Source organism: Carya illinoinensis, chromosome 9 (assembly GCF_018687715.1).
Source record: "Carya illinoinensis cultivar Pawnee chromosome 9, C.illinoinensisPawnee_v1, whole genome shotgun sequence".
Taxonomy (NCBI): domain Eukaryota; kingdom Viridiplantae; phylum Streptophyta; class Magnoliopsida; order Fagales; family Juglandaceae; genus Carya; species Carya illinoinensis.
Genome location: NC_056760.1, coordinates 3,635,447 through 3,648,137, shown reverse-complemented (window position 1 = coordinate 3,648,137; position 12,691 = coordinate 3,635,447). Strand labels below are relative to the sequence as shown.

The following is a 12,691-nucleotide window of genomic DNA, read 5'->3' as shown; positions in this document are numbered from 1 at the left end:
AACCTGAGTTGGGATCTAAATTTGGTTCCCTTTTTTTTTTTAATATTTTTAATTATTTTTTTAAAAAATTTGTAATATTATTAAAAAATACTTCTTTAATCATTAAGTAAAAAAAATAGAGATTTTCAAAATCCAATTATGGGTAGGTTTAGCATTTATGTTTTTTTATTTATTTTATAAGCAAGAGGCTTCATATCATTAATAGCGACAATACACCATAAAGATGTTTTGTTTAATTAACAACTATTTTGGACGTGATCTTTCATCTTGGGCATAATTAAAAAAGGACTGTTTACCTTTCTTAAATTACAGCAACGGTTAAAAATTTAGGTTACTCTTTGGACATTCACGTTGTCTTCAAGAGGAAGATAAAACAAGCTTAAAACGTGTAATCTAATAAAACTGAAAATGCCAAATAACTATGTGATGGTCATTGATAGAGTGGTTGCCAATCTTCAATGGACCTCTCTTTTCCCCAATGCTAAAGTTTCTAGTCCTCCCATTCTCTCATCTGATCATTCTTCACTCATCATCAATTTTTCTAGTAGAGACAGATCACCCAAGCTTTTCAAATTTGAGAAATTCTGGGCTAGGGACCTTCCTGCCATGAGGTTATAAAAGATGCTTAGAGTCAAGTAATTTTAGGAAACCCCTCTTTTGTTTTGGCAGAGAAATTAGAAGCAGTAAAAAATTCCCTCAAATTTTGGAACATCTCCCAATTTGGAAACATCCAAACTTCCATTAAGTTGCTCACGGATCAATTAACCAAGATTCAATCTCAGGACAACTAATCTTCCTCAAACCATCATGAGGAAATGATTGAAACATGCTTAAATGAACAACTGAAAAGGGAAGAGATATTATGGAGGCAAAAATCGAGACATCAATGGCTCATTTCTACAGATTTAAACACTAGGTTTTTCCATATGTCTACCATTATGCGTAGAAGGAAAAATGATATCTACTGCCTAAAGAATGCCTCAAATCAATGGGAGTCAAATCCACTAAATATTCAAATTCAATTTCTAAACCACTTCAAACAGGTTTATCAAACTTCCATAACTTCTGCAACCCAAATCCTTGAAGATGTTGAAGAACTCTTCCTTGACAAAATCTCTCAATTGGATAATAATTTCTTCTGCAGTATCCCCACAGATGAGGAAATTTTATCCACCATTAAACAAATCTCATCCTCAAAAGCACCTAGTCCTGATGGTTTTACGGGGTTTATTTTTTCAAAAATTATTGGGACATTTTCAAGACTAATTTATAGAAGCTATAAAAAATTTCTTCGTTAATGGTCACATTCTGAAAGAGATGAGTCACACTCACAATGTGCTGGTCCCAAAAGCTGAAGCTCCTAGTAGTGTCCATAATTTCAGGCCTATTAGTCTTACCAATGTTTGCTATAAAGTCATCACAACAATTATTGCAAACAGACTAAAAGATTATGCCAAAATTCATCTCTTTCATGCAAACAGCATTCTTGCTGGTAGGAAAATTCAAGATAACACCATTATAGGTCAGAAAATCTTCCATTCCTTAAAGGAAAAAAAAAGGAGACAAGGCTTAATGCTATAAAAATTTATATGGAGAAAGCCTTCGATTGTATGGAATGTAAATTCTTGATGGATATTTTTAAAGCCTTGGGTTTTCAGACTTGGATCCATTGGATCCAAGAGTGCATCTCAATTGTCTCTTACTTTGTTGTTATAAATGGAAAACATTAGGGGTTCTTTAAACCATCCAGGGGGTTGAGGAAAGGAGACTCACTATCTCATGTTCTCTTCATTATGGGTATTGAAATCCTCTCATGTCTTATTAACAGAGAAGAACACATGGGTAACATTGAATGTAATAGATTAAGCAGTCAAGGCTTCTCTATATCCTACCTTCTTTTTGTGGATGATCTTATTCTCTTCAACAAGGCCTCTACTCTTAATGCTCAATCTTTCAAAGTCAGTTTAGATAATTATTTTACTTGGTCTAGCCAAAAAATATACATGGGTAAGTCATCCATCCAATTTAGTGAAAACACAGGTCCCAATTCAATCAAGGACATTCTAAACTTTAAACTCTCTTATTCTAGAGCTAAGTATCTTGGACTACCTTTTAATTCCGGAGATCCCATGAAAATCCATTTTAAAGAGGTATTGGAAAAAATTCATATAAAGCTTGCAAGTTGGAAAACAAAACTTCTATCCCAATCCAGTCACACCACTCTAATTAAAACAGTGGCTAATGATATTCCTTCCTACGCAATGTCCTCTCTTTGGATTCCAACTTCTCTGTCAAAGAAAATAGACCAAGCACTTATGCATTTCTAGTGGGGGTTTGAGTCTAATAAGACCCACAACTTCACTGCAAAAGTATGGTCTTCCATCTGCAAACCAAAGTCAATGGGTGGTCTTGGTATTAGGAAAACTTCAAATTTCAACAAAACTTTACTTAGCAAACTTGGTTGGCATCTCATTAGCAATGAAACAAGCCTTTGGAAAACCATTCTCTCTGCAAAATACTTGAAGAGATCCAACTAGCTTTCTGCCCAATCAAAACTTTATGACTCTAGATTTTGGAAAGGATTGATGAAATAGAATAATTTTATTACCAACAGTTTATGTTTTCAGATCAACAATGATTCCAATACGAGAGTATGGTGTGACCCTTGGATTACCACACTAAACCCTTCAATTCATGAACCAAAAACTCCAAACATCTCAAAAGATCCATCCATGAAAGTGTCTTAGCTTACTTTGGAAGAACCTAGAAGATGTAATACAATCTTGCTCCAAACTCTTTTAAGCCAGGACACAGTAAATGAAATTCAAAAAATTCATTTACCAATCTTTCATTACCACAACACACCAAATATTCCTAAATGGGAACATCACTCATCTAGTAAATTTTCAGTCAAATCCTCTTATGTGGCTTTCATTCCTCTCTCATCTTATCAGAACATTCATCAAATTGAAAATTTATGGAAACAACTTTGATCTTTAAAGATTCAAGAACGCCTAAAACATTTTCTTTGGAGAGTTGCCAATAACATACTTCCTACAAGAGATCTCTTAAGAAATTGTATTCTTCTCATGGATGATCAAAAGCTCTGTCTTATTTTTTAAATCGAAAAAGAAACACTTTCCCATCTATTCTTGAATTGTCCATACTCCATTATAATATGGAGATAGTCACTACGACCTCTGGATATCTCTCAGCTTGCTGCTCAAGGAATCATCAATTAGATAAAAATAATTTTGAACCCTTTCTCCACCATTAATATCCCTTCAGATGATGAGCATAAATTCCAACCGTTTCCCATTATTGCTATGGAAATTCTTTGGTTTATTAGAAATAAATCTATCCATGAAGGCCAAACTCTCTTTGTTGACCAATTCATTTCCAAAACATCAAAATGCTTCAAATAACATGCTCAGGCTTGGGATTTTAAAAGCAGGGAGGAAAATTTACAATGGAGACCTCCAACTATTGAAAACAGATATACCATAACTTTTGATGTAGCTGTTAGAGGAGAGGGAAGCACATCAGCTGTTGTTTGTAGAAGCCAAGATGGAACTATATCTTTTGTCAAAAATCTTTTTCACCAAGTACAAATCCAAACCAAGGAGAGGCAAATGCAGCTTTCATTGGAGTTCAAGAGGCCCATGCACAGAAGCTGAGGAAAATTCTTATAGCAAGTGATTCATCAATGTCCATTACAACATTGAAAGATCCAAACAAAGCTACAAAGTGGACAATGGAAGGCATAGCAAGAGATACGAGGTTCTTGCTCAAAAATTTTGAAACATGGGAAGTAATAAAGATATATTGATTTTAGAATCGATACGCACATTTCATTGCGCAATGGGCACATTCCAACAACATGTTTGGAAATATCCCTATTATAAAAATTCCTCAATGTCTTCTGAATTTTCATAGTGGGAAGGATCCCCCTTCATTATGATGTTCTGTTTGTAATATGTAAATATTTCTCAGTTTTTAACTTAAACACGAGTACTGTAGTTTTAAGTTTTGTGGTGATGAAGTATAGATTTGCGAAGGAAAAAAAAAAACTATGTGATGGTCATAACCATCCGTACACTCAACCAAGGCTGCTTTAACACTAATTAATTCTAATTACGGGGAATTTAAGCATTAGACCGTAATGGTGCAGAACCTTCCTCAACTATTTTTCTCTTTTTAACTCCATGGACCTTCATGGCTTAAGCTATACAGAAGTGTTTTAATTTATTAATTCCACAAACCTATTGGAGCATGTTTATTTTTTATTGGTAACAGAATCTTGAGGCTCTGATACTGAATCCTCTACTTTGACCGAAAGTCAGGGAAACAAAATATTTGAAGACTTTCATGGATGCTCTCATGGATGCTTACTTGACGAGTTCTCCACCGCATGGGCTACCTGGGGCGCGCAGATCTGGTGCGTTGACACGGCAATAAAGTAATATGATAGCAGACCAGACATGGGTTGAAAAATAATATACCTGATCCATACATCCGAGCAGATGTACCTTTTTTTCCCTCGACGAACCTCTTAGTTCAGATTTGAACAAAATTCAATCCGAAAATATTCCTAATCCGCTGAATGCATTATACAATTAGACAGCAATTAAATACTGGAGTAAAGTTTCAATTGTGAAAAAAACAAAAGAAACAAAATTCTTCTTTTCCAGTAATTGTTTGCCTGCATATGTATTTGGTTAATGTTAATGAAAACTTCCAATATCAATCACCAATAATCTCCACAAGTGCATCTCCCATCCTCAAATCTATGGAACCGGTTGTTATCCCTCACAATGATCACCCTTCCAGTGCACTTGGACATAAACTTGATTGCAGTGTGACAATCACCACAAACACGCAAGTTCTTCATCACCCTGATTGGCCTTTCAGGTGGAAAGGTAATGAGCCCAAATGCAATGGCTAGTCTTTCACTGTGATACCTAATTGCCTGATTTTTCTCCTCACCATCCACTCCTTTAAGCACGAAACTTGTGTCAGCCACATATCCAGCACTCTCCATTTCCTCCATTAATTCTTCCAACTTCTGATAGATCTCTCGAGTTTTTGTATTATACCTATCCCCAGATACAAATGTGTGAACTCTATTTCCCTCCTCAACCCAGCTCAAGCCCGTTTCCTTCTTCATCCCGCGGTCCCTTAACATCTTCCTGGCTTTGGCTGCTTCCTCCCATCTTCCAGCTGCAGCATAAGCATTAGACAGTAGCACGTGTATGCCTGGGCTCACAGGGCCCGACTGAAAGACTTTATCAGCAGCGAAGGCTGCCAATTCGGTATCCCCATGAATTCTACACCCAGTCAATAAAGCTCCCCACACAGACTCTGTTGGTTCCATAGGCATTTCTTTCATAATCGAAACTGCATCCTGCAATTTTCCTGCACGGCCAAGCAAGTCTACCATGGAAGCATAATGCTGACCCCCTGGCTCAATTCCATATTCCTTCATTAGCTGAAAGTAATATCGCCCCTTTTCAACTAACCCTGCATGGCTACAAGCATATAGAACACACAAAAAAGTGATGAAATTTGGCTTCATCCCAGCAGCTTCTATATCTTTAAATAGAGAAAAAGCTCTATCCGTATGGGTATGCTGAGCACAAGCTATCAGCATTGCATTCCACGTACCAAGATTCTTAACTGGTAACTCAGCAAATACTTGATAAGCTCCCTCGATAACTCCACACTTAGAATACAACGAAATCAAAGAACTACCCACAAAGCTCGACGAATCAAAGCTCGTCTTAAAGCAAAACCCATGTATTTGCTTTCCCAATTCTAGTAGCGTTGAATAGCCACAAACCCGTATCACACTTGAAAATGTAAAATCATTAACATCCAAATTCTCGAACAAAGCTTGCTTAAACAACCTTAAAGCCTCCTCATCGTCACCCAACTGAGCATATCCATATATCATCCCACTCCAAGAAACCACATTCTTCCCAGGCATTTCATCAAACACTTTCCGAGCAAATCCGATTTCCCCACATTTTGCGTACATGTCAACTATTGAGCTCCCCACAAACACATCAAGTTCAAACCCAGTCTTCACAGAAAGGCAATGTATAGACTGCCCAATATCACACCTGAACAAAATCGCGCAAGACTTCGTCGCGCTCGGGAGTATATGGTCGTCGGGTCGAACCCCAGTACGGAACATTCGACGAAAGAACTCGAGGGCAAGCGAGGGAAGCTCATTCTGGGCAAAGGATGAGATCACAGAGCTCCAAGTGGTGGACGACTTACGTGGGGCCTCGTCGAAAATTTGGCTGGAAAGGAGGGGCAATTGGGACTTGGAGTAGAAGTTTATGAGGTGATGGGAAATGAGGGGGATGGTTTGGAGGCCCGATTTGATGATGAGTGCGTGGATTTGGAGACCCTTTGGAAGGGATCTGGAGTGGGTTAGGGAGAGGAGGAGGTTGCAGACGTGCTTGTAGCTTTGTTCAAAGCCATGTTGGTTCAGAGGGTTTTGTAACTGTGGGGGTTTAAGGAGAACGGGAGGTGGTGTGGTTGGGAGTGCGGGATGGGGTGTCCTCTGGGGGAGTGGGTGAAGCATCCGGTGTTGTGTTACACTGTTAGTTAAGTTACGTATGGAATGGAAGGTTTCATCATAAACATGGACCAAATGACTTCATAAGGTATTTATCGTTGGGATGCTTGGATATTCAAAAGGTGATAGTTACAAAATGACAGTGAAATAGTCGATTGGTAATTTTTTTTCCCATCCTCTGATTTTTTTTTTATATAATTTTCTAACTCAAATATTCTTTTTATAATTAAAAAGAAATGGATACAACATGTGAATCTTACTATATTTAATAAATTATTTTGTTCTCGAGTTTGTGTGTAAAGAATGTAATTTATATCACATAAATTATAATATGTGATTTGTAAGATTCAAATTTTAAAATATATTTTTTAACTCAAATTATGTCATATAAGCTAATGTAAATGCATTATAATAACATTACTCATTTGATATTGAGTTAATGTGCTATGTGACTATGTCTATCTTTTTCGAATTGTAAAAAATATTTAGATAGGAAGATGAAGGAAATTTAAATCTTCGACCAATGCCGTTCATGGTACTTACGCTTGTAATTATTCCATTTCAAATAACTTATAAAAGTAATATTAATGTATAAAACTACAAAATATGTTATAAAATATGATATGTGTGTATCGTTATTTTTTGAAGCTCAGTTTGGATATTAAAACTATCTCAACCCATCTTATTCCATTTCATTATTATAATTTTCAAGTAAAATATAATAAATAATTTAATTTTTTTCAAATCTGATATTAAAAAAAATATATTCTAATAATATTTTGTTTAAATTTTAACTTTAATATAAAACTATCTTATTTCATCTCATCTCATTATTCAAACTCCACCTTAATCATTTGCCATCCATTATCAAATTATGCTATCGGGCTGTGCAGGAAACCGCTTGACCCAATCCTCCCATGAAACCCGACCCGTCCCACACCAAAAAATCGGTTTGACCCGTACAACCTGCTTCAAGCAACGACTTGTACCGAGCCAAGGCAGCCACATGGCATGACTCCCTCCTGGTTTGGTTGTCGTCGGAGAAAGTACGAGCAAAGGAGGAGGAAATCCCAAAGATTTGTATAAAAGAGGTGCTCGTATGGGAATCGCATGCAACAAAAGGTGGCTGAGGCTTTGTTCAAGTTACTTTTTGAAGGGTTGGGAGTGAAGGCTAGAAGGTTCAAGGAGCTGGGGTTTGGCTAGTAAACTGCTTGTGGGCCACTCTTATCTATACTCTCTGATTTCTTGGTGACTAAACATATCTAATCCAATCCCCCATTCCTGGTTTGAGTTTGGATTATGGGGAAGAAGGCATGGATGAAGAGTTGAATATGTAATAGGTTGGCTCAAGGAGGTGGCGAGTGCTAAATGCTAATGATGTATTTCTGCCTTGTCTTCCTATTTCTCCCTCAAACTGAATTAAAAAACATTTTATTGGCACGAGTGAAAATAGTTTGGATTTTTCAAAGCATGATGGAGAGGATGGAGAAAAAGAATTGAATGCAATCATGGAGGAAATGGAGGTTGATCGTCCCACAAATGTTCCTATTAGATCTAAATTCAAGAAAAGGCTAGTTCTTTAAAAGTTAGGACTCTGAACTTCGAATTTTCTTACAAAACTATTGGTTTAACTAATGGAAATTGAAGTATGAAGTAAAAAGAAGAAGAAAACAGATTGACCTGACTTAGGTCGAGTTGGGTCGGTTTGTACTAGCATGGGCGCTAGGTCTGTTCAAGTCGAGACGAGGCACATAGAGTTGCAAGCCTAATCTAATTGCCAGATGCTAACGAAACGAGTAAAATTTCACCTTATGTTTTAAATTGAGGGATAAAGTGAAAAGTTTTGTAATCTCTCTTTTATTTTTTATTTTTTTTTTGTTATAAAACTATCGAAAGAAGAGAGAGAGAGATAGAACTCAAGAGAAGTTATGAAACTTATGAATTTCTTAAAGAATTCAACGATATATATAGGCGTACAAAGGGAACTATGCCAGTTACTATGCAGTACTATGCTGGTACTGTGCATATGTACTATACCAATTACTATGCAGTACTATGCTAGCACTATGCACTGTGTGATGTCGGCCATTTACTATGCCAGTTACTATGCAGTACTATGCTGGCACTATGCGCACTGTGAGATGTCGGCCATTTACTATGCCAGTTACTATGCAGTACTATGCTAGCACTATACATACTGTGTGATGTCGGCTATTTACTATGCCAGTTACTATGCAGTACTATGCTAGCACTATGCACTGTGCATTTGACGGCTAGCTCAAGGTGGTCATACAATTTTACAATGTTATTTTACAACACTCCCCCTTTGGATGACCACATATAATGAATATGTCTCGTTAAAACCTTGCCAAGGAAAAACCCTGTGGGAAAAAACCAATGGCGAAGGAAAAAGAGTACAATATTCATGTGTACCGTAAAATGCTTTAAGCTTGCCTCATTAAAACCTTGCGAAGGAAAACCCAGTGGGATAAAACCTTAGCGAAGGAAAAAGAGTACAATCAGCATAATTCTTCAAGACATTACTCCCCCTGAAAAGTGCATGATAAAAGGTCTTCAAGTTTCCGCATTCCAATGTTCTGCACAATCTTCTTAAATGTTGCAGTTGATAATGCTTTTGTGAATAAATCTGCCAGATTATCACTTGATTGTACTTTCTTGATATCAATTTCAATTTTCTTCTCATGAATTGTAATGATCTTCTTATGTGTATCTGAAAGATAATTTGCATCTGTACATCCAACTAACTGTGGACTTGATCCATGTTGATAAAATAATCACAACTGGATCTTTCTGCTCATCACTACTCTTCTGGAGTTGTACTCTTCTGGAGTTCTTGTAATTAACACAGTTAGTGGAGAATTCATCAACATTAAACCGCTAACCTCATTTTTTAATAAAAACGGTGGCCAGACTTTTAAGATCAGACAAGCACCGCGGATTTTCAACTCCTCTGTAGGTGTCAGGCGTGCTGTCAGGCACCGCAGCTGTCAGACGTGCTATCAGGCGCCGCAGAGCTATGAAGCTATATTTCGTCTCTTTTCTCTTGCTTCATGAGAGATGTTGTATAATTTTCTCTATAAAAGAGATATTCAGCTCATCTTCATTCGCATCTCATCTTCTTCAATTTTCTGTAATCATACTGTATTTTTACTCTGCAATCTCTTTCTGCATTCTTATCCTGCAATGGCTCAGCGATCTTCTCGTGGCCAATATATGAGGTACTCTGCACCTAGTTCATCAGTTGTACCTGCTACTACCACAGGTGCTATCATGCAATATAATGATCTGACTCATAGGTCAGATAATGAAGCTATCTATGAGCTTGTGAGTCTCGGTATCCGATACTCATCATCCATTGTCGCATTTTCTCAGCGACTACAATCCAGAACTTATGGAGTTGACAATCTCCACGAGAATATTGCTATATTTCAGCGACTTATTCTGGAGTCCAACATGAAAATAGAATCAATAAAGCAAGAGAATAGGAATTTAAAATCCTTGCTTAAATCTTCTTTTCGATTGCCCACCCCTTTAGATAGGGATGCCATGCAGATTCTTGAAGAACAAGAGCGTTTGAAGAATGAGGCAAAGTGCCTCAAATTTCTGTAATTCTTACTTCAAGATAATAAAATAATATTTCACAAATATTCATATTTGTGTTTCTATCTTCTGGTAGATTTTTATGTACTCATTTTTTATCTCTTCTTTAATAATGCACACTTCATATTAAACCCATAATATGAATTTGAAATATTAATTGTATTCAAAAGATGGTATTTCAGAACTAATAATATCATCCATCTTCCCCTTGAAGCCGCAAGGGTTTCAGATTTATATTTCAAATATGTGCAGTTTTCATGAGCTCTTCTGGAGCCTCAATGACATTTAAATCATATATATAAACTGCAATAATAACTTGTTCCCCTTTGCATTTGGATTGCTTTAGATCATATAAGGATCTTTGAAACTTGATAGAATACATATTTCTTAATGCATTCAGATTAGAAGTTTCAGGTATTTTCTATCCTTCAGGGATTTTCATATATATGTATATATCATGATCCAATGATCCATATAAATGTGCAGTTAATCATGCAATCCAAACTCTCGGTAACTTTCAAGTTAATAAAAATCTCAATATGATTTCAACCACTTTAAAAGCATATCAATATTGTTTCTTCAAGAAACTAACTTGTGATTTCTATATCACCTTTTCATTTAAAAACTTCAGGCTTTTTATATCATGTATATAAATATCCACTGATATTTAACAAAAATCACATATTTAGGTGTTTGGACTTCAAGTCCATATTCATCACATTTTACTTAGTGATATCAATTCTGCAGGAATTGAGAAACTGACTCGTGATTTATATATCACACTTTTATTTCCTTTCTATAAATACCCACTGATATTCAACAAGCATCACCTCTTTTAGGTGTTTGGACTATAAGTCCCGATGCATCATATTTTACTAGTGAATCAATTCTGCAGGAATTGTTTCTTTCAAATTTGGCCAATATTTTACGTCGTATTCTTCGACGATTCTTGATTCACTTTCATCATTACTTCTGGTAATGTCAATTGCCATCTCATATGGAAATACGTTGTCGACAACGATTTTATTTCTATCCATAATTTCTCCATTATTCATGAAATGTAACAAGATCTCGTTATTTTCAGGTACTTGTCCCTCTTCAAGGGAATACATTTTCATGAAAAACCTCTTCAGGAGGCACTCTTCAGGAGATTTATACTCTTCAAGAGTTTATATAGGAGAATTTTATACAGAAAATTTGGATGGACTTTATTGCTTGTTCTGTGGGTATGGCCTCTTCAGGAGCACCAAATTATTTGTGCTTTTCTCTTTTGAGATGCTCTATCTTTTGTATCAATACGTCTCACATGCCTTTAAACATATCTTTAGACTGCTGAATTTCTTAATTGTCCTACAGGGACTTCAATTCTCGCTGGGATTTTAGCAGCTAGAATATGAGACATTTTTATCTTATTGCATCCAAAATTTAATTATCATCTGAACTTCTGGTTCACATATGATAATCAAGATAACGTCGAATTATTTCATCTTATTTGCTTCTGACAAATTTTTCTTTCCACTTCTGATGGTAAGACTTTATAATAAAAGAATCTTCTGGTTCTTTTATGGACGTCCATATGAAAATCATTCGACTTATCATAATTGATTTTGGATGATCAAGATAACCATGAAAAGATACAAATATTTTGAATCATATCACCTTTTGATGCATCATAATATTTGATTCAATAATTTGTATAATATCATCTCAAAGAGAAAAGCTTACATCTTTTCCAATACGAGCTTCTGGCCCGAAAAGATATTCATTATCACGTCCAATCTCTTAGTTTCTTTGAATGAAACGCATCATTCTTTTCACTTCAGGGAATAGAATGATATAAATTTATTATCATTCACTTCAGGGAATGATGTAGATCTAGTAAGACGTGAATAATGATTCTTATCAAAAACTCATTATTTTGCTCAGTCACTGAAAGACCTGACACAAATTTAGAATATATTGTGAACGTTTGCATTTCATATTACTACTTCAGGAGCATACTCGATATTGCTACTTCAGGAGCACATTCGAGACGTTCATTCAAATATATATTCTTTCCACAATTTCAATTATGCAACTTCAGGTGCATAAATCATAATGAGTTTTTGGTACAAGTATCACTCATATGAGATACTCAATAAAATTATTGATTTAGGGCGATCCTTCAGAGATGCTCCATTTTCATTCTCAAATAAATCATATCATCAATAATTTATAACAAGTATAAAAGAATAAATAAAACTTTCATTACTACAAAATATTGCAGAATATAAAAATATTTTATAATAAGATAAAGGAAATACATTAATTAAAAAGAAACACTTTCATGATCAACTCTACCACTAGAATCCTCAAAAAAATCAGAAACATCAAGACTTGTAATATCTTCTCCATTTATAGAATCTAAAGCATATGATGGTCCAGTAAAATTTGTTTCAAATTTCTTTGTTTTTTCTTTTATAGAAGATTGGTATAAGTCAACCA

The 12,691-nt window shown here is 35.6% G+C and overlaps 1 protein-coding gene across 1 annotated transcript; it reads right to left on the bottom strand.

The window, feature by feature from the left end:
- Window positions 1–4,482: 4,482 nt before the first annotated feature.
- On the bottom strand, window positions 4,483–6,637 carry LOC122276232 (putative pentatricopeptide repeat-containing protein At5g52630). Its single transcript, XM_043085799.1, has one exon. It carries the CDS (start codon window positions 6,590–6,592, stop codon window positions 4,748–4,750), a length of 1,845 nt encoding a protein of 614 aa, XP_042941733.1. The 5' UTR covers window positions 6,593–6,637; the 3' UTR covers window positions 4,483–4,747.
- Window positions 6,638–12,691: the final 6,054 nt, after the last annotated feature.

What these genes read in the sequence shown, in the direction of transcription:
- LOC122276232 (XM_043085799.1), bottom strand. Translation starts at nt 6,592, where the DNA reads ATGCTTCACCCACTCCCCCAGAGGACACCCCATCCCGCACTCCCAACC.